We start from the raw sequence: 22,463 nt of genomic DNA, 5'->3' as shown, positions 1-22,463 counted from the left end.
CTTAACTAATCCTTTCATCACTATTATCCATTGTCACATCATTCTTGTTTGATTGAAATTCTATACATTCCCGCGGTTAACTTGAGTAAAACAAGCCATAAAAGAGAGAGAGAGAGAAAAAAAAATAGAAAACGTGAGTTGAGTATTTATTTCAATTTTAGATTTAGCATTTGAATTAAAGAGAATTTTACACGAATTGCAAAAGGATAAACATTCCCTATTTTACATTACTTAACTGAAGAAAGAAAAAGACACAGCGCTATTTTAGTCGTGTTTCAAAATCTGTGATTATAAAACTGTTTTAAAATCACTTTGTTTGGTTTTGTTTCGAAGTTTTCAGTAAATTTTTTTTTTTTTCTTCTCAATTCTAAAACTGCCCATACTTTCAAACAATCATTTTGATACAACATCAATTAATTTCAAATACAACATCAAGAAGAGTAACATCATTAAGGGGACCAGAATCTCAGAGATAGAATTATCACAAAACCTTTCCATCCATTATCGCCCCTCCCATTTCCATTCGTTTGACATATTTTCATATATCACAACATTCATTTGTTTCACATAGAAAGTTCTCACTTACAAAGTACACTAGACACATTATAACCTCACACGTGACTTAGAATGTCTGTTACCACTACTAGATCATATACAAGTGATTCAGCTTCACTTACTCCTACTCACCAAGTTAAAGAATCTTTAAGATTAATTGAAGATTTGAAATTCTTTTTAGCTACTGCTCCAGCTAATTGGCAAGAAAACCAAGTAATTCGAAGATACTATTTAAATCATGATGAAGGATTTGTTAGTTGTGTTTATTGGAATAATTTATATTTTATTACTGGTACTGATATTGTTCGTTGTATTGTTTATAAATTTGAACATTTTGGTAGAAAGATTATCGATCGAAAGAAGTTTGAAGAAGGTATATTTTCAGATTTAAGAAATTTGAAATGTGGTACTGATGCTATTTTAGAACCTCCAAGATCTGAATTTTTAGAATTCTTATTCAAAAATTCATGTTTAAGAACTCAAAAGAAACAAAAAGTGTTCTTTTGGTTCAATGTGCCTCATGATAAATTAATGGCTGATGCTTTAGAGAGAGATTTGAAAAAGGAAAAATTGGGTCAAAATCCAACCACTATTAGTCATAGAGAACCAGCTTTAAGTTTTGAATACGATGAATCTTCAAGTTTATATGCTCAATTATCTAAACATATGGAAACTTCAAAGAAAGTAAATGATGCTGCTGTTGGTCTTGGTTCTTCTGCTACTACTACTACAACCACCACCAGTACAACAACAGGAGCTAGTGGGACAACAACTACAGTTACAACAATAAATGGTTCAAGTTTAAATCAAGGTGATGATAAGCATAGTAATGGTAGTGAAAAATCTTCACCTGAATATACCACCACAGCAAGGGGTCGAGAAGAATATGGATTTCTTAATGAAGCTACACCAGCCCAGTATAAAACTAGTTCTGATTATGAAGATGATTTCCCATTAGATTATATTAATCAAGTAAATGGTCAAAATTCAGAAGATTATATTATATTAGATCCAAATTATCAACCAGGAGCTTATGCAAATATAATTGAGGATAATTATGATTCATTTTTAGATCCTACATTGTTTATGCCTCCAAATATAATACAAGCTGCTCCAACAACAGCAACTACAACAACTAATCAAGTTGCATTTAATGATGAATATTTAATTGAACAAGCTCAACCTTTAAGAACTCCATTACCTCCAATTTCTTCAGGTCCACTACAACCAAAATCAGCCGCTAAATTTTTTTCATTACAAAATAACGAAGAAGCTTTCTTTCCATCAAATTATCAAAATTATGGTATTACTCCTCAACCTTTAGTACCTCCAATATCGGCAAAATATCAAAATCAATTCACTGCAAGACAATTAGCAACACCGACTTATTTAAAAGCAATTCCTCAACAACAATCACAATCTCAAGGTGTTCCTCCCCCTCCTCCTCCTTCAAATCAACCACCACAACAATTTTATGATCAACAATCTGGTCAAATATATCAAGCAACTACTGAAATTCCAATATCTTATAATGTAGTACATCCAGATAGTGAATATTGGACAAATAATCCAAATGTTCAAACTGCTACAACTACTGCTCCAATGTATGATACTAATGGATTTCCTATTCCTATAAATCAATCGTATATGATTCATAATGATCATTCAGAAATGATGCCTGCTTATAATATGGCTGTACCTCAACAACAACAACAACAACAGCAACAGCAAGGACAACAAGGACAAATGTATCAACAATCACAAGGAATTAATAAACCATCTTTAAAAAATCCAAAGAAAAGATCAAACCAACAACAACAATCTCCAATAAGTTCTAAAGTGTCCAATAATAATAATAATAATAATAACACTAGTGGAATGATTAGAAAACCAACAAATGATCAAAATAATAATACTAAAAATTATTCTGGTTCTTTAAATGATGTGGTTAATTCAAAAGTTACTAAAGTGATTAATAAAGATGATATTAAATGAAATCATTAACAAGAATGATGATTATGATGATGACGATGTTGTTTGGTTTGTATGATATTTTTAATTTTTACTTCTCTTTTTCGTCGACTTTATATATACTTATATATATATGTATTTATGTATTTTACTTCTTCACGTTCTTATTTAGTTCTATTATTAATAGAGATTATATTATTATTTAATACTATTTGATCTTATACTTCTTTGTATTTAGCTTATACAGATTAACTATTCATCTCTTGATATAAAATTCAATCAATCGTTGTTGTGAAATTGGATATTTGGATTTTAATTTATTCAAAGTTTCTTTAGTCTGATTTGATAAATTATCATTCTTAAATAAATTACTAAAACAAACAACTGATGATTTTCTAAACATAACTTCTTCTTCGTTAAATAATCCTCCTAATATTTTATCTAATCGATAAAGTTTAACCAGATTTAAATTTTTATCTTCAATTAATAATTTAGATAAATAATTTAAACATAAACTTGAAATTATTAAATTTTTTTCATTTGATTCCAAATATTTCAATAAAATCTCCTCCATTTCAAGTACAATATTTTCATGATTAATACTAAATAACAATTCATTCCAAATGAAAAACATCTCACTATCCAATTCTTCATCTTTACATGTTCTTTGAAGTAATTGAAACAATTTAAAGCTATTTAATGAATCATTAAATCTAATCAATTGTTTCAATAAATATAACCCATTTAATAACAACAGTTGTTGATTTGAAATATCAATCTTTTCAAAAAATACCCATATTGATGATTCTAATTTAACTTTACCTTTATTCATAAAATATTCTCTAAATTCATAATCACTAGCATTTAAATTATCTAAAATTGCCGTGACTTTTAAAACATTAGATTGATTAGGAACATCAGACAAGTTTTTACAATTCCGTTCAAAATCTTCTTTATTCAACTGAAATTGATTAAGCACATGTTGACGATGATGATGAGTAGTCGTAGTTGCTGTTGTTGTTGTTGCAGGTCCAGTAGTACTGCCATGGGCTCCACTTCTTTGAATCCTGGAATATTGTAAAGATGACCAATTTCTTTCTTTAGTTTTATTATCTTCAAATATAGATATTTTTCTCATTTTATTAGACATTGACTTAAACGGATCTATCTTTTCCATGATATGTTTCAAATTATCATTATTCACAGATGGCGACGAGTTCTTGTCTTTATTTTTCATTGGACTTGATTTACTACCATCTTCAGTAATAGATACATTAGAAAATTCATCAATCAACATATCCGATTGATCAGTTCCCGGACGAAGGGGTGATAAACCTCTTAAAGGTTTCAGATTTGGTCTAGCAAAACTATCATTTATATCCAGTAATTTTGGTCGAACCATGGAATCACTTGATCCATGTAATAATTCACTTCTTTTAGCCAAAATCATAGTAAAATCATTGGTGATTGGTTTCTTGGACGGACTATTAAATCCGCCAGTTGGTCTTTTAACTTCAGTCATATCATCAATGTTCTTATTAAATGAAACTGTTGAACTCTTACCTCTTGAATTATCAATTCCCACAATAGTGGCAATTTCTTCACGTTGTTTAATTTCAACATCTTCTAATAACAAACCAAATTTACCACTATCAATAGTATAAAGTTGACGGAATAATTGACTCAACAACTGGAAATTATCAGTGCCTTTCAACAGAATAATTAATCTCGTTAATTCTTGGAAAACCTTTTCAAAGGAAAGATCAGCAATTGGTAATTTACTTAATGAAATCAGTAATCCTTGTAAAATAACCTTGGTAATTTCCAATTTATTATTAAGTATTTGCATAACCAAAGCATGACTGCCAGGAATATTTGGAAGATCAGAAATACAAGTTAATAAATTACAACTTGCTTTATAAAATGAGTCCAATTCAATAGTGGCAATAATCAAATCAAAAGTTTTAACATCTAAATCAGGAAAGATCAAAGTACAAACTCTCAAGAAATCATCAGGATTTAAAAGCTTACCCGACTTCTTAAAAACTTCATCATTAGCATTAAATAATGGTTTTAATAACATCACATGTCGTTCAGAAATATTCTTTAGTAATCCATTAACTTCATTTGAAATGATTTCTCCACCAATAATTGCATATTTTAACAAATTAACACCTTCCGAAATCAATGATGTATTATCAGAACCCAAGAAATTAATCATTGGGTCATTACCTTTATCAAATACTGGCATCTCAATATCGCTATTAGATTTAGACGGCCTATGTCCATTTACTCTGGTCGGCTTTGCATCAATTATTGGTGATTTCTTCAACACTTCAGTTTTACTACGTTCACGTTGTTTTGGCCGCAAAACAGCCGCAGATGCTGTGCTAGCAGCAGCAGCAGTAGAAGAAGAAGTAGTAGAAGTAGTAGCAGCAGCAAGGAGACTAGATTGAGTTGGTTGAGTCCAACTAGCAGCCCTTAAAGCTGGTGGTTGTGGTTTCTCAGCTGGTCTAACCAATGATTTCTCCAAGCGTGAAGTAGGTGTTTTACTTCTTGGTGGTTTTGGCAAAGGTAACGGATTTCTTGAAATAGCACTTGTCTCGGCTGAATTTCTAGAAGGTGGTCTTCTTTGTCTTAATTCTTTATTCTTCTCCATTATAGCTTCTTTTATAGATGGACGTGATGGACGACTGGTGAATGATTTAATTGGTCCAATCCCTGACCCACCACTTTCTCTTTGTGATCTCTCTAAAGCTCGAACTATATTAGGCTCCAACTTTTTCAACAACTTCTCTGCTTCACTAGGATACACTCTTGTAAAACACCAATAACATTCTTTTGCAACTTGACGAACATTAGGATTAGCATCTTTTAACAACTTCATAAACACTTTATTTGCTGCTTCAAAAAAGAACAACTCATGGTTACCAATATAACGATGGTCAATTCTAATTCTTAAAAAAATGATATGTAACCAGATTAGTGAATATGATCGTGGTTGATGATTTCTTTCCTCTGATGCAGTAACAATTCGTTGCACCATTCTTTGGGTATATGGTAAATTTGCATATAATGAACAGACAGCCATGTTTGCATTTGTGGATGCAATATTCTTAGTAGATGCACAAAGTTTAATTAAAGTTGGAAAAATATTCTCAGCAACGGCCTCAAATGAATACTTCAAGATAATGGCACATTCTTTTAGAAATTGACACCCATTGGAACTCAATGTTGTACGTAATGAACTTGTTGCTTTACAAATACCAATATTTGAATTTTGTAAACATTGAATTAATTCAGATTGGAAATCCTGAGGAGCATTCCCACGAATGATTGATCTCATTTGTATAATGTTCTTCTCTCTGATTTTCCAATTTGATTCTGTTTCTTTCCCTTCAAATGATGGAGCGAAAATATCGAACGTCGAGAATAAACTATGGGAATCTTGTATATGAATTGCTTTAATTGAACTATCCATTTTGTAATTCACCTTGCTTAGAAATTCAGTTAATTCTGCTTCATAACTGTTATCTTTTGGAATTGTCAATGTTGTTTCCAATGTACTATGGGGGTAGTTTGTAACTTCAGTATCCATAGTAACATCTGTTTCCAGACTTCTCAGTATTGGTTCCTTGTTAATAGGCTTATTAAGTAGTCTTTCAATAACAATAGAAGGGAACAGATACAGTTCTATTGCTCTTTGTAATTCATCATTAGCTGAAGGGTGTCTGTTCAGATAAGCCGAAAATAATTCCTGGATGGCATTAAAAAGGTCTTGATTATGTGAATTTTGCTTTAGTGATTTTAATATTTTTGGAATAAATTTGGAAATATTAAATTTTGAAGATATATTTTTGAATACTTGAGTCATCCAATTTATTGATTCGATGGTTATTTTAACATTTGTTGTAGTAAAAGAAATCTCCAGAATGGCTTCCTCAACTGATTCAGCGCTAGATAACCAATAATCTTCTAACGATTTTTTAGCCAGACTAATGCTACCGCCACTTGAAGAAGAAGATGTGCCGCCGAGTTTATTAATTAAAATTGGTAAAATTAAAAAACTTTGTCGTTCCAAAATGGCACCACTACTATCTTGAACATTGATTCGTTTAATTAGATAAAATAACGAGTTAAAACTGATTGATGATATATTTGGATTTGATTGTTCTAAACCTTTGCATATAATTTGTAAATATATATCAACATTTCTTAGATCAATGGTATCTTTCTTGATATGAGTTTTTAAATTTTGAATATGTGCTAGTTTGCTTTCATCGGGAACATTTGATGATGACATGATATCGAATACTTCAATCGGGGAAATATTATTAAGATGATGTTTTGAGTTCAGCATTGCTGTGTGATCCTAGTTGTTCCTGCTTGTGGTTGTGGTTGAGGTTGGTGGTGATAGTGGGTGGTTGCAATGATGCTAAAGAAGAAAAAAGCAAAATTGTTTTGTTGATGTTTCAGCCCAAAATACCAAAAACCAATTTTGGGCAAACGCGCGCGTGTGTGTGTGTTTGCATACAAAAGAGGAATTTGCACAGTGCACACGACTTTTTTTGGAGGGAATTATCAAGTTGAAAAGTTATTTTGATATTCTTATTACATATCTAAATAACCTGACTGGTAGGTGAAAAGAAAAGAACAAATAAACTTATTACTAACATCTACAAATGACCATATATATCTTAAAATTTGGATGCAACAAACCACAAGGCGATAAAGAATCCCACCGAGATCATACCAAACAATTTGGCTTGCTTGGAACTAAGATTAATTAAAGTGTTTGAATTTTCATCACATTCAAAACTGAACTTAATTGGACCCTTTTGTTTAATAATAGTTTGTTGAGTTTTATTTATACCTTTGCTTTTAGCTTCTTCATCTTGTTCAACTTGTTTTAACAATTCTGTATCAACATCATCAACAACAACATTTTGAACATTACCAAAGAAATCAGTCAACAAGACTTCATTAATATTTCTCTTGAACAAATCAGTTCTAATACCTGGATGAGAATGGACATTTTCAAAAGTATATTCAGCAAACAATTTATCCATTGTTTCTTTTGAATCTCTGTCAATTTTTTCCAAATAATCTAAAGTATAATAAGTGAATCTGTCAATGACAGCAACTCCAATATCCATATCACTATGATGAGAATAAGAACTCTCATCTAATTCACTTGAACCAACAGCCAAAACATTAGGAGCTTCAATTCTTTCATACATTGTATTTGCTTGACAAGTATCAATCATGAAGAAAATTTCATTATATCTCTTCTGTTGATGCATTACATTAAATGCATCTTTTAAATCATAAGCTCCAATTTCTTCAGCATCCTGAAATTTTAAAAATTCATTACCTCCATGACCTGTTAAATAAATAAAAATATTTGAATTTTCATCAGTTAATAATCTTTTTGATCTAGGTTGATCCGAATCCCATCTATCTGTTAATAATCTCATGAAATTATCAACGGTAACTTCATATCCTCTATAATCAACTTCAATAGATTCCCCATATAAATCAATAGCTTCATCCATATTATTGAAAACTGTTCCTGGAAATGCATTTCTTGGATTACATGCAATATCATCAGACAACATCAAAATAATTTGTGAATCTGGTATACCTAATCTTTTAACAGTACGATATAAACTTAAAGCATTTGCCATATGACGATAATTAAACCAAAATCTAGATGTAGACACTAAAACTGCCCAATTGTTTGAATGACGGCTTGGTTTCTCTTCATGTTGATGTAATGGTTGTTGAATATTTTCTGGTGTTGCTTGTTCATTTGATAACACCACACCAAGAAGAACTAATATCGGTAGTATATAACTCAATAGGTTCTTCATTTTATTGGTTATGTTCACTTCAAGTTATTACTAAACTTGGTGGAATTGTTTTCTTTTTTTTTTTATTGTTTATTTTTTTACTTGGTGTTGTTCGGTTGGGCGAATTTTTACTATTTCCGATATCATGTGTCACCAGTCACGTGGAGTACGTTGAAGAAGTACTTATAACCGAACAGCAATAATTACTAATCAATCATAAAGAGAAATAGCTTTGTATTTTGGATTACATAAAATTATATGCTGGTGTGTTCAAGGATGTTTATAATTACTAATCAATTTTTATATTTCCGATATTGCTGATCCATTTGATCATCAGAATACTTAAAGGAGGTTTGTTAATGTACTAGCGAACAGTGGATGGGTAAACTCCTGTAGGGTTTCCAATTGAAATAGGGGATCCAAGGTTGTTTTGGTGATGATGGTTTCATAATTATAACAGTGATTGGTAATTACCCCTTGGAAAGTTGCAAAAATAAAATGTGCAAAAATTCGCAAGAATATCCGTATAAAAAAAATAGACCCATCTGTCGCGAAGTAACAAACTATCGCGTCAATATGCCGGATTTAGTTTGTTTTCGAACAAGTGAATTGTGCAGTAATGGATATTGATTTATGCAATATACTGCAAATTGGAAAGTTTTGTTTATTATTGATTGAAATGTTATTTGTTATGAAATCGTTTGATTTTCATTAGTTTGGTTTAAAGTATTATCGATCCACTTGGACGAATGGTCATTGGATTAAATATAAATGAGAGAAAAGTAGTAAATGTTTTATTTGTTATAATTATATAGTATCGATGTTTAAGTGAATATAAGGAACTAATTGAAAGAAAAATAGACTTAAACTAAGTCTCTCCCAGAAACCTGGTTATCTTTAGATCACTCACTGTATTTTAATAAGAGAAGTATTAAGTTCATTAGTGGCGTATTCACTGCTGCGTTATACTCTAGAAATTAATTCATTTGAGTTAAATTAGTTTCAGAGTCGTCCTAGGTTTTAGTGCGAAGTAATTTCACTTACCGACACCATCAACATTCTATTTTACATTTGAAACAGTTCTATTTTACTATATACAAACAATCTTTCAGCGAGCAGCTGTAGAAGACAGTGTCTTTTTTGAGCTATATGAACCCCTTGTTTTATAATTCAGAAAACTTTTCTCTCCATCATACTCTTTTGCAGCCGCAGTGATCAACTGTTTAGATTTAACAAGAGCATAAAATGCGGATTTTGAATATTTTAATGCAAATACCAAATTTGAAATAAGTACATAAGGTTGTTTCTCAATTAATCGCTTAAGAATTTCACTAAACCTATCCTTATTTCGATTATTCACGGCACATTCTCTTATTATCTTTTCATTTAAGGTAGCCATTATGTATTCAACTTGTCTCTTAGTTGCTCTTCTTGCAAAACTATTGGATTTTTTAGCTAATTGATGTTGTTTAGGATAATTTTCCTTGAATGTATCAAGAAGTTTGTGTACACCTTCTGTAATGATTACGCTTTCGATTTCACTACTACTCCCTTCCTTATCGGTGACGGTGTTACTATGACGTGAAAGTATAAATTTTGGTTGAGCAGCATTGGGAATCATTTTAGTTAAGAAATATTCATTACTATTGATACTCACACCCCAAAGATACTCATTCTTATCTTCATTGAAACCCCAGGAACTTTTCCCATTTTTAAGTAATACCCAAGAATATGGACCTCTTAAGAAAATGTCTTTAATAACTTCAATATCCAGTAAATATTCTTTGAAAATTTTTAATCCATTTACTGTTGAAAAGCGTAATACTCCTTGTTTATGATAATCTAAAACTCTTTTAATAACATGCTTTCGACGATCTTGAATACTCTGTAAGGATTCTAAATATTCAAGTTCAGTTTCTTCATCGTTCTCTCCTTCTTTGAATTTCTTTGATCCGTCTGTTGCTTCCATTCCGGTTAATGTCGGCTTTAAATGAAGCCCAGCTGAAGTCAATCCAACTAAATCAACCACATGACAATGTGTCTTTCCAGGATAATGTCTTAATCCTCTACCTATCATTTGTACTTTCAAAGTCTGTGATAATGTAGGTCTTGCAAGTATTATAGAATCAATATTTGGAATATCTGTACCTTCAGTAAACACCCCAACATTACATAATATTGGAATTTTCCCATTTTTAAAATCTTCAACAATTTCTTCTCTTGCTATTCGTGTAGTATTTGCCGATACATATTGAGCATCAATTCCTTGAGACTGAAATAATCCACATAATTCATGACAATGTTCAATTGTTACACAGAATATCAATGTACTTTTATATGTCCCTTCTTCTTTCATTTTCATATAACTTAATAAGATCTTATCATTTATATCTACATCAGTTAATGCTGAATATAAACTGGCACTATCGTAATCACCTTTTGATTTCTTAACTTCAGTTAAATCTAATGTCTTAATCAGGGCATCACTTACTTTAAAATCACACAATTCTCCATTATTAATCATATCTTGTAAAGTTCTTTCATAGACAATTTCATCAAATACCAATCCTAATTTAATTTCATCCATTCTATGTAAAGTAGCTGTTAATCCAATAACATTAACATCAGTTGATTTATCACCAGCTTTAAAATAATCTAAAATTTTTCTATAACTACTAGCAACAGCATGATGACATTCATCGATAATAATAGTTTTAAAATCATCAGGATTAAATTTTTCAATTCGATTTCTTCGACATATAGAATTAACAGAAGCAATAATTACATCATCATCTTCATTTGATTTCATCCTACCCATTTCAACACCTACTTTTAAATCAGGATTTATTCTTGAAATTTTATCTCTTGATTGAGTAATGAGCTCTTGCGTATGTGCCAATACTAATGTTTTATTACCCCTTTGTTGGGACCCTTGAAGTAAAGGGATTAAATGACTGAAAACAACAGTTTTACCACCTCCCGTGGCCATAACAATGGCTTGTCGTTTAATACCACGTTTAGACGCGTCAAGGATTTTGGTTATTGCTTCTTCTTGATAATCTCGCAAAGAAAATGTATGACGTAGTCGGTGGATAGTTAGATATTTATAAAATGATATCCTGTTGCTTATACATCTAGGAAATATCATCATCATTGGTAGCGGACGTCGAGGTTATATGATAAAAGTATGGAAAGGCTGACTAGAGTAAAATAGGTCCAGTTTTTTTTTTTTATGGCATTTTGATGGTTCGTGTTTCGGCAACGATTTCTACTCGTCTCGCGGGAGTACTACCATGTGAACGATACTTGATTGTTATCTATAACTATTACAACCTTTGTTTATTAACTCGAGTAAATATCTATACGAGATCTTTTATAAACATTATGATAATATAAAGTATTTGTATCATCGATCGAGTCAACATTATTTTCATCATCTTCTAAATTAGGAGGTTTAATATGAACAACAGCATAATTACCATCTTCTCTATTTGGATCTTTACTTGGTTTAATGAATAAACCTGGATTAATAACCACAACACCTTGGACAACTTTAGCAAAATATTTCAATTCTGAAGGTAGTATTAAAATATCAGGTAATGAATCACCTAATTCAGTTAATCCTAAATATGGAGTTTCCAATGAAGATCCACCAACTGTCAAACCATCTAAATGCTCCCCTTCCGCACCATTAAATAATTCAGTATTGGATGTTTTAGGTTGATGAGCTATTGAACCTGGAAATGCAGGATAATAACGTCTTTGTTCAAACATATGATTAATAATTCTTTCAAATCTATTGCTGTTAGATAATACTTCGGTGTCTTCTTTGAAAACATCACGTAAATCTTTAAAAATATCTAAATTGGAATTACCAATTAATATTTCATTAATTTGAAAACTACTTGGATTAGGGAAAACTCTGAAATTTTTAGGTAATCCAAGTTTCTTTCTATCAAATGCATCTTGAGGATATGAACAATGTTTAACGCAAGTATCTTTCAAATTTGGATATAAGATAACTTGAATCTTTGGATCTATTTTCTTTAATACTGGAGTGACAAGTAATTTAAAAACATCATCAAGATTTTTAGGTTGTTCTTGAGATTTTTCAATTTCAATATCACCAGATTCAATAACTTTATTGGTTAAATCCAAAAATGGACCATTGAGAATAACAACATTTGGCAATATTTTGGTATTGATTTGATTAATAAGAAGTTCTAATTTATCAAAATTCAATTTATTCAGATTTGAAAATGGACCTGAAGCAATTAGTAATTTCAACCCTTGTGTTGATTTCTGTAATTCTTCAAATTCTCTTAACTCATCACTACTTGTAACTGGAGCACCCAATTGAGGTAATGACATATTTTCTTCAACAATGAACGACTTCCCACTTGGATTCTTCCCTTTGAAAACAACAATTTGACCTGGGAAAAAGGAATATGATTTTAAGTTATCAATATTCAAAGGAACTCTTTGTCCAATACCAGACATTCTTGATGTTTCTAAAAATAAACTGGTGTTATTTAGAATTTCTTTATCATACATTGGATTATCTGGGACAATTCTACCACAACATAAAATATCAGATTGAGTACTTAAACAAGGATTTCCAAATTGCAAATCGGCAGTTTTATTTTGTTCTTGATATAAATTGATCATTCTATCAATTTGATCATCTAAAACATCTGCACTTTCTAATAATTTCATTTGCATCGTACGAAATTTAAATTTAGTTGAATCAAAATTGGTTGCCAATTTAAATGGTCTATCTTCTGGTAATTCATCATTTTCAATTTCATCAATTTCAGGATTTAATGTTTCCAATAATGAATTAGATGCGTTATTATTCCCAGCAAATGTATTATTTGCAGTTTCAAAATCAGTAGCACCAGGAGAACTAGTAACTCCATAAGCCATAGGAGTTTTAAAATCAGGTGTAGTATTCAATCCATTACTTCCTAATTCATCATCAAGTTTTTTCCTTTTCAAATACGGAGTACTTGGAATATGTCCACCACTACTAAGCTCATTATTATTTCTCTTTAATTTTTTATTTGATCCACCTAATGTAATTCCATCTTTAATTTTCTTAAAACTTGGTGTTTGATTCTTGGATAATTTTGTTTGTAAATAACTTTGCAATTGATTCAAACTATCCAAATTCAAATCTAAATCTTGTTGAACTTCAGTAACGTTAAATGATTCCCATTCCAAGAATAAATCTTCAATTGATTTTTCATACGTATCTGATAACCATTGAATTTTCTCATATTCTTCATCTGATAATTTAATGCTAGGACCAAAAGCACTACCCACTTCTGTTTTAAACTCTTCACTAATCGGCATTTTTTTTTTCTCTTTCCTGTTTCTTTACCAAGTATATGGATTGTTTGAATTTACGATGAGTTTGTTGAAAATGATGAAAATTAAAAATATAAAAAAAGTCGAAAAATTTATTTTCGTTCAACGCGTCGCATTTGCAAATAAACACGCGTATACACAATAAAATAAAAGCGTGCTTGTATCACGTGACCAAATATCATGTTATAACCGTTAACATGTTTGTATTTATTTATTTATTTATTTATTTACAACTTTAGTAAAAGTTTACATACAAAAAGGATGTATTAATATAATCATTAAAACAGAAAATCAATCTTATTTACTAGCAAGATGTGATAAGACCATTTATTCTTCCTTAGCTGGTTCAGCTTCCTTAGTTGGTTCAGCTTCCTTGACTGGTTCGGCTTCCTTAGCTGGTTCGGCTTCCTTTGTAGCTTCGGTTTCTTGGGAAACTTCAGTGGATTGATTTTCTTTTTCATCTACTTTTTCAAGTTTTTCATCAGATTCTTTCTTTTCATCATTCTTGTTGTTCTTATTATGATGTCCTTTTTTGAATTTCTTGTTCCCACCTTTATCATTAAAACTGTTTCTTCTTTTAGTAACATCATTGACACCAAATCTCTTACCACTTTCTCTCATTTCTTGGAAAGTCAATAAAGTCATTTTTTTTAAGAAATCCTTCTTTTCCATAGATTCGGCTTCTTCTTTGGTAATAACACCTTTTGGATAAGATAATTCAACATTATTTAATATAAATTCACAATCTTCTTGAGTTTTAAATTCAACATCAACAACACCAAAAAATTCCTTCTTAACTTTACTTCTAATTCTACGTATGGAACAAATTTCTTTTTCTTTAGGTAATGAATCAATTAATTTTTCATTAACCCAATTTTCAACATCTTCTTGAGATAAATTTTTTGGGAATCCTTCAATATGTAAAGTATTTCTTTTTTTAGTATTTTTAATTTCATTAAAATCTTTAATTGGATCTTTTCTTCTAATCATTTCATTATTTGATGATAAAATTAACTTTTCAGATTTTTTTAATGATTCAATGACTTTTTCTTCTGGTCTATATTGTTTCATTCTACCAAATGTTAAAATGGTTTTCAATTCAACCCATCCATCATTTGCTTCATAAATTTTCCATAAAAATTTATCACTTTGTAAATTACTATCACTGAAATAAAATTCAACTTGTTTTCTAACTTTTTCGTCAAAGTCTTCTCCTTGGTAAACAAAATCAGTCATCTTGATACTATTAATTGTTGGTTGATTCCCCTAAAAAGAAAGTTGATCTTAAAAGTCAATGATGGTGATGATGAAAAAAAAAAAAAATTCACAACGAATTTCAAAGAAGAAAAAAAAAAATCCTGCGATGATGTGAGGTGGATTATGTGCAGGAATTTGTTAGTTGTCTACCCCAATCCACGCCAAAAACCCAAACGATTATTGAAAAATTTCATCCATGAATGATCATCAACACCAACACTTAGAAAGACCAGATGATCCATAGATTGGTATCCACAACAATAAGATCGCATATCATTAGACCCCTAATAACAAGAACTATGTCTACTTCAACTACTACTTATCCAGAACCGACAGAATCTCGTAAAGAAGAATTAATCAGCAATTATAACACTGTGTTATCTCAAATCAAATCACTCAATTCAAATGTTCAATTAATTGCCGTTTCAAAACTTAAACCATCATCTGATATAATGGCTTTATATTCCATTGGAGTTCGTCATTTTGGTGAGAATTATGTCCAAGAATTGATTTCAAAATCTCAAGAATTACCTCAGGATATAAATTGGCATTTTATTGGTGGTTTACAATCTGGTAAATGTAAAGATTTAAGTAAACATGTTAAAAACTTATATTCTGTTGAAACCATTGATTCTTTTAAAAAATGTAAACAATTAAATAATTCAAGGGATAAGATTGATGGTGATGTTATTAATGTTTATTTACAAATTAATACTTCTGAAGAAGAACAAAAATCTGGATTTTTGAAAATTGAAGATATTCAAGAAACTATTGAATATTTGATTAGTGATGAATGTAAGAAATTAAAAATTTTGGGATTAATGACCATTGGTTCATTTAATGAATCTGTTTCTTCTGATGGTGAAAATAAAGATTTCAAAAAATTGGTTGAAATTAAGAAAGTTTTAGATGAAAAATACAACTTGGATTTACAGTTGAATATGGGTATGAGTAATGATTTTGAACAAGCAATTAAACAAGGAAGTACTAATGTTAGAGTAGGTACTACTATATTTGGAGCAAGACCTCCAAAACAACAAACCCCAACAGCAACAACAATATAAACTGTATGAAAAATATATGAAAAATAAAACTATAATAATTATAAAAGTACAATACATTTTTTTTTATATATATATACTTTTTTTATGATAACAAAAATAAAAACTATTATTACTTCTTGAATAATTTCTTAAGTCCTGATTTGGATTTCTTGGCTTCCTTTTCTGCTTCACTGACAAACTTCTTATAATCGGCATTATCTTCAACTGAATGAACAACATCTGAAACCTTCTTTTTAGTTTTATGAACACCGTCTTTGAGTGAAGATCCTCTTGCTGGTGAGTTACCAGTGGCATTAGAGGAAGCAACACTAGCAGGAGCCTTAACAGAAGAAGATGACTTACTATTAACTGAAGCAACTTCAGTAGGAGTACTAACTTTAGCTGGATCAAGAGTGGTTGGTGTATCAACTGATTTGGCAGCTGGAACTGTTGGAGGGTCAACAGTAGGAGGAGCAGCAGTGGTGGAAGAAGAAGAAGAATTAGTAGCACCTGCGGCAGTGACAGCTGCGGCAGTAGCAGCAGTAGTGGCTGCAACAGCAGATTCAGCAGCATCAACAGTCTTCTTTTCAATATCTGAAATATGAGTATTGTTATCAATAGTACTAAAAACAGGTTTACCATCCGCACTTGATTTAGAAGTAATCACATTATCAGTAGGGTCTTTGAAATTTTCCAATTCTTTTCTAGATTTTTCCAATTCGTTCAATTCATTTTCCTTTTCTTTCAACAAGGCTTCTTTTTCTTCGATAATCTTTGATTTATCAGAACGAGAAGTAACAGTGGTTGAAGATTTCTCAGCAGAAGTCAGGTATCCCTTGTTAGTTTCACCAATAGTTTCAACAGGAGTAGATTTTTCATCAGTGGTAGGAACACTTGATTTCGGAGTGGAGAAATCTAAAGTAGAAGCAACAGTAAATTTATCCCATCTTTCATCAGGATGAACTTTGAAAGTTGGTTTGACTTTACCAGAATAATAATCGTGTCTTAATTTAATATCATTATCAACAAAATCATTTTCCCATTCGATTTGACTTTTGAATAAAGAAGATAACTTGTACAAAGCATATGACAAAACCAAGAATCCATGTTCACAGGCAAACATCAATAAAACCAAAGCAACAGTGGAAGAAACATGGATACTAGCTTTGTCAAAGGCAAATTGACCCAAAGTCTTTGGTGGAGCAGTACCATGACGGTAGAATGAAGTAACAACTGGTGAGATAATAGAACCAATCCAAGCCAACAAGAAAAGTGCCCAGTTCCATGGATGAATAGAATCAACTCTCTTTGGAACAGGTGGTTTGAAATACTTACCATTCAACAACTTAAATGTGTCCAATTTAAAGAAAATAACGTTGAATACAATACAAACAATAGAAGCTAATGGCCAAACTGGACCGAAAAGAGCCAAGTAACCAAATTGCATAACCAATCCTCTGAAATCATCATCAACATTATATTCTGGCAATTTCAAGGATAATCTAACATTATGTAACCAAACAGCTTCATCAGGGTTATCGTTCTTAGTGTCCAAAGTTGGTTTCTTTTGAACTTTATCAATAAAGTTAAAGACAGCTCTTAAAATCAATGGGAGGGCATATTTCAAGATCATTTGAATGACTTGATTTGTGAAAATAAAGTAGAAAAATTGGTTGTTTAATCTACCTTGGTTAATTTGGAATTCTTGTTGGTTTTTCAATTGTAACAAATATTTGGAATAAAATCTGTTTTCACCAACATAGGAAGCAATTGAGGTTTTGATATCACCTAAATGTGGTTGAACTAAGTGAGCAAATGGTAAATAGATAAAAGAAGTAATAATCAACGGAACATAACCAGTTAAGAAATTCAATACAAATGTTTTAACTAAAATGGAATTGTTTTTGCTGTAGGCATTATCATGATTTTCCCACTTAATGACAATATTAGTAACAGCATTGTAAACAATTGTTAAAATTGGAACAAAAACGGAGATTAAGACAGTTGGTAATAAAGTTAACAAAGATTTACCTGGACCATTGTAGATATCAGTCAAGAAGATTTCAATACAGAAACAAGCCAATTGATAACTAACCAAAACAGCAGTGAAACCTAAAGCAATTGGAATAAAAGCTAATTGCTTGAAAAATCTAATACCATCTGAATTGTTTGAATGGAAATAAGTTGATTTTTCTTCGTATTTTTCATTAACTCTAGCCAATTCGGTGTTGTGGTCTTCAATTAAATGACAATTTTGGACACCCCAAGAATTAACCAAATGTTGTTCTCTTCTATGCCATGAACTCAAGAATACGGCACCCCAGATCAAATTAGTTATCGAGTAAGCCATCAGGAATCTTTGATTTTGTCTAACATAAGAAAACAAACCCAAAATGGATAATAAAACCAACCAAAAGGAGTAATGTTTAATAAATTCAAAATAAAGAGCAATTTGAGTACCGTAAGTATGTTTTATTTCATTGGTAGATAAAGGAGGTTGAGATAAAACATTAGTTTTCAAATCTTCAACAAAAGTAGTTTCAAGAAAAGCATCAGTGATTGGAACAATGCTATTGATGAATTGCCATTCACCAGATTGAGGAGTTAAACCACAACCATCGCAAGAAACAGGGTTAGTTAAATAATTGTAAATAATTCTTAATTTTGAAGCAAACAAGTCATCTTTTGCAGTAACACCAAATTCATAATTCTTAATTAAATCCTTTTCAGCTTCTTCAGAGAATTTATAAGAAGATAATTTAACAAAGACCAATAATTGAGTCAAATCACCTTGTCTAATTTGAGCGGCGAAACCTTTATCGTATAATAAATCGATCAATTTCTCCAAATTCTTGGTTGCTTGATTGGTTGGTTTACCTTGATCAATTGGATAATCAACAGCAATATAAAAATCAGGTTCTAAATCCTGAATTGGTAATGTCATAGTCGGTTATAGCACGTAGAATAGGTAAGTATGTATCTGTATCAGCCGACTTTAGTATCAATTAATAGGAAACACGAAAGCTAATGACTATTGAACTAGTGTGAAACAATCAATTGGTTGTCTGTGAATTCGATATTTGTTGACAGCAACAAAAAAAAAAAACAATAAAAAAAAAAAATTATTACTTGATTTGGGCTGTAAAAAAATTTTTTTAGGGGGTAAGGGAGGGAGGCAGAGAGAGACGACGCGGAGGTGGAGGTGGTACAGGGGAGGCGAGACAGTCAAACAAGAAAAAATAAGTTATATCACACGGGCAACACGTAGAACGAATTTTTTTTTTGTGTAGTGGGTGATAAAATAGAATGTGAAAATTTCAAGTTGAAATTCCATACATAGGAAAAGAACAAACACAGCCAGAGAGGAAAGTATTTATAATTTCAAGTCAACAGTAGAAGAGAATAGAAAAACCATCATGTTAATCTAAATAGAGTTAATATCTTGAGTATCAAACGGTACTGTACAAGAATCTCGTGATCAAATCGAACTAAAATGATATTTCCGTCTTAAGGTTGTGAGTGAGTGTGTGTGTGTGTGTGCCCTGGTCTCGCCCTAGTCAAAAAATAATTTCGGCCCCCTTCTTCCACCCATTGTTCGTTTAATATTAATTTACAGTCACACAAAAAGTTTGGTGATCAATATTGTCCTGGTTTGGAACCATTTTGTAAAAAAAAAAAAAAAACACGCCATAACGACACGACCTCGAATGACCCACTCGATTATCAAAATCTACAATCACAAGAAATATACAACAAAAAAAGTTATAATCAAAATGTAATATTCTAATAAAACCTATATAAGTCCATTAATAGTCAAAGTCACGTTAAAAATAAAATCACCCAAGACCAGAGTTAAATGATTCAAAGTAATTAATCAACAATACACTCATTCTTTTATAAACACAGTATCTTTTTCTTCTTTGTAAAATATAATCATCTTCTTCAAATCATTCCTGCATCCATTTAGTTCAAATGAAACAAACAAACTGGTTATCCTAAAAAAACGTTAAAATAAAATAAAATAAAAAATGAAAGAAAACTTACTCTAACTAAAAAAAAGTTAATAAAGAATAAAATAGAAAAAAAAAAATAGGGATCACAATACTTACCCACTAAAACATCTAGGCCTCTTGTCTGTAGTAAGGAATTGAAATATAAAAACAAATACACTAGTATAGGAATTGGATTAGATCATTGGTGGCATAAAAATTCTAGGATGGATGGACTGGGATCAGAAAGAAAAGAAAAAAATCCATAAAATTAATTAGCTTTATTTGGTGCTCCAACAGAACAGGATCAATAAAGGAAAGGCAAATAGGATGGGAAAAGGAAATAATTCATAATCGCATATTCAAAACTTTCAAATAATTAATCAAGGGAAGGTGGAGATTAATAATATAAAAAAACACGGACAAAAATCATAAAACATTATAGGGAATTAAGCACATTAATCATTAATTGGAAGAGCAAATTTCATGTTCGTAACACATTTTCACTTTACTGTATTCTCTTTTATCGGTAGTTGAGGAAAGAATCACGGATACATAATAATAATAATAAAACAAATTTAGAAAGAAAACTGAAATGTCGTAGTGGAAAGTATATCACGGACACTCTGTGCAAGGAAGGGGGAAATTAGCAAATAGGGACAACAAGGAAAGGAGGATAAATACTCTAAACAAAGAAATAAATTCTCTTTCACTTTGCATTTTCTCATTAAATCTTATCAATATATATACGTGTGGTTGAGGAATCATTTGAGGAAAATAGAAAATTTGGAATAGGGACAAATCATAATATAGCATAACATTTCAAAGGAAAAAAAAATGATGGATTTATAACCTACAGTTAATAATAGTAACAAATTCGCTAAACAATAAATTTGAATAACTCATTCTGGGACAAAAAAAATAAGGATACTTCTTCATATAAAAAAAAATCATATAAATATAGGATAAATAAATAAAAAAAATAACTATATATACTTACTTTGAATCATTTATGGCAATTACTCTGGACTTGAATGATAACATGACTTTGACTTTGACTTTGATAAAAGAAAAAAAAAAGTGGAGAGAAACAGAAACGAGAAAAATTGTGAAGCAAAAATGAGGAAAATTGTGGTGATATTTATACACAATAAAATTCCAGTGCGTAGTCGTGTACAATTGAAAATGAATGACTAGCAAGTGAGATTAATTGAAATGTTGCAAATATTATGTCATCAACTTTATAAATTAAATTCGTAGATGGTTAGTTAATTATTATTAGCTTAAATTGAAATAAACCACATCAGAGGAGGGTTTAACTCACGTGATAGTCACTAAAGATGTGTGTCTCTCATTTCGTCTCTTAATCTACAGAAGGTCAATTGTGATAGCTGCGGCTCAACAACGAACACTTGAATGTGTGGGGAATAGTTATTACTAAGGAAGCTAGACAAAGAGATGGGAAACTCACAACAAAGGATATCTTTCTGTACATGTGTCTGTGTGTTAAGTTAGCTAGTGGTCTATGGTGCAAGACCATGTTGAATATATAAAGGATGATTTTAATCCCACTTTTTATGAGTTATCAAATTCTGAATTTTACAGCATTGAGTTTTTATCTACGTTTTCAGTTGACCTATTGTCAAGAAATACCCTGCACTCAACACTTTTACTTGACGGCTTTTGTTTTACCAAACTCTAATTGTAACAACAAAAGGTTGTCTATTAGGTGGTTCTCTTTATTCCAATGTAATGGATTCGGGATTCTGTGTCTAACAATGACTTAACCTAAGTTTAACTCTCTATCTCTCGGCTACTCTAGTTAAGACTAATCTCTAACAATCTTAGTACTGTATAACACACTTGATTTCGGCACCCCCTAAACACAACCTATACAAGAAACTCTACTCATTTCCCATTTAAATACTGAAGAAGTTATGGCGCTATCGGTTATACAATAATAGTAGGTCGTGTATTATAACCCATCTGTGTATATGGATCGATGCCTGCCTCTTCCTCCCTCTATACTTGATCCTCAACACATGGGAATCTATATGCTTTATATAGTGCTATACAATCCCGGATATATCCAGTCCATCATCTTTGTGACTCCTTTGTTCATCCGATCTTATGTTCCATCAGCTAGTCTATTTCCTCCATTATCGCTGTCGCAAGGCATTCCTATTATTGGCCGTGTCCGTCGGGATTATTCTCTACCTTTGCACCATCTCTATTCGTATTATCCTCTTCAAATACTTTTACTGGAATAGTCGTGTAAACGTGACCAATTCCAAATAACTCAACAAAATTCAATAAAACCCATTTTTCTTTCTAATTTTATTACCAACGCAGACTAACCCAATCTCGCAAAATTCAAGGATTTACTGTTACTAACACTATCCTTTTTTTTTTTGTCATTGGTGTCA

The 22,463-nt window shown here is 31.0% G+C and overlaps 8 protein-coding genes across 8 annotated transcripts; 2 read left to right on the top strand and 6 right to left on the bottom strand. All coding sequences in view use genetic code 12, as the record gives it.

The window, feature by feature from the left end:
• Window positions 1-627: 627 nt before the first annotated feature.
• On the top strand, window positions 628-2,550 carry CPH1 (homeodomain family transcription factor; the record flags this gene model as incomplete). The annotated part of the gene is made up of 1 exon (XM_002549816.1): window positions 628-2,550. The coding sequence occupies one exon, from the start codon at window positions 628-630 to the stop codon at window positions 2,548-2,550; it is 1,923 nt and encodes a 640-aa protein (XP_002549862.1).
• Window positions 2,551-2,782: 232 nt separating this feature from the next.
• CTRG_04158 (uncharacterized protein) lies at window positions 2,783-6,886 on the bottom strand (the record flags this gene model as incomplete). Its single annotated transcript, XM_002549815.1, has 1 exon — window positions 2,783-6,886. One exon carries the CDS (start codon window positions 6,884-6,886, stop codon window positions 2,783-2,785), a length of 4,104 nt encoding a protein of 1,367 aa, XP_002549861.1.
• Window positions 6,887-7,223: 337 nt separating this feature from the next.
• Window positions 7,224-8,399, bottom strand: GPI8 (GPI-anchor transamidase; the record flags this gene model as incomplete). Its single annotated transcript, XM_002549814.1, has 1 exon — window positions 7,224-8,399. The coding sequence occupies one exon, from the start codon at window positions 8,397-8,399 to the stop codon at window positions 7,224-7,226; it is 1,176 nt and encodes a 391-aa protein (XP_002549860.1).
• Window positions 8,400-9,486: 1,087 nt separating this feature from the next.
• On the bottom strand, window positions 9,487-11,532 carry CTRG_04156 (DEAD/DEAH box helicase; the record flags this gene model as incomplete). Its single annotated transcript, XM_002549813.1, has 1 exon — window positions 9,487-11,532. One exon carries the CDS (start codon window positions 11,530-11,532, stop codon window positions 9,487-9,489), a length of 2,046 nt encoding a protein of 681 aa, XP_002549859.1.
• A 188-nt stretch (window positions 11,533-11,720) lies between these two features.
• CTRG_04155 (DNA-directed DNA polymerase alpha subunit) lies at window positions 11,721-13,733 on the bottom strand (the record flags this gene model as incomplete). Its single annotated transcript, XM_002549812.1, has 1 exon — window positions 11,721-13,733. The coding sequence occupies one exon, from the start codon at window positions 13,731-13,733 to the stop codon at window positions 11,721-11,723; it is 2,013 nt and encodes a 670-aa protein (XP_002549858.1).
• Window positions 13,734-14,075: 342 nt separating this feature from the next.
• Window positions 14,076-14,984, bottom strand: LHP1 (Lhp1p; the record flags this gene model as incomplete). Its single annotated transcript, XM_002549811.1, has 1 exon — window positions 14,076-14,984. The coding sequence occupies one exon, from the start codon at window positions 14,982-14,984 to the stop codon at window positions 14,076-14,078; it is 909 nt and encodes a 302-aa protein (XP_002549857.1).
• A 254-nt stretch (window positions 14,985-15,238) lies between these two features.
• CTRG_04153 (uncharacterized protein) lies at window positions 15,239-16,069 on the top strand (the record flags this gene model as incomplete). The annotated part of the gene is made up of 1 exon (XM_002549810.1): window positions 15,239-16,069. The coding sequence occupies one exon, from the start codon at window positions 15,239-15,241 to the stop codon at window positions 16,067-16,069; it is 831 nt and encodes a 276-aa protein (XP_002549856.1).
• Window positions 16,070-16,178: 109 nt separating this feature from the next.
• On the bottom strand, window positions 16,179-18,992 carry IST2 (Ist2p; the record flags this gene model as incomplete). Its single annotated transcript, XM_002549809.1, has 1 exon — window positions 16,179-18,992. The coding sequence occupies one exon, from the start codon at window positions 18,990-18,992 to the stop codon at window positions 16,179-16,181; it is 2,814 nt and encodes a 937-aa protein (XP_002549855.1).
• Between the last annotated feature and the right edge of the window lie 3,471 nt (window positions 18,993-22,463).

The sequence above is a fragment of the Candida tropicalis genome, assembly GCF_000006335.3.
Source record: "Candida tropicalis MYA-3404 genomic scaffold supercont3.5, whole genome shotgun sequence".
In the NCBI taxonomy this organism is placed as follows: Eukaryota; Fungi; Ascomycota; class Pichiomycetes; order Serinales; family Debaryomycetaceae; genus Candida; species Candida tropicalis.
This window is presented reverse-complemented; position numbering and strand designations above follow the sequence as displayed.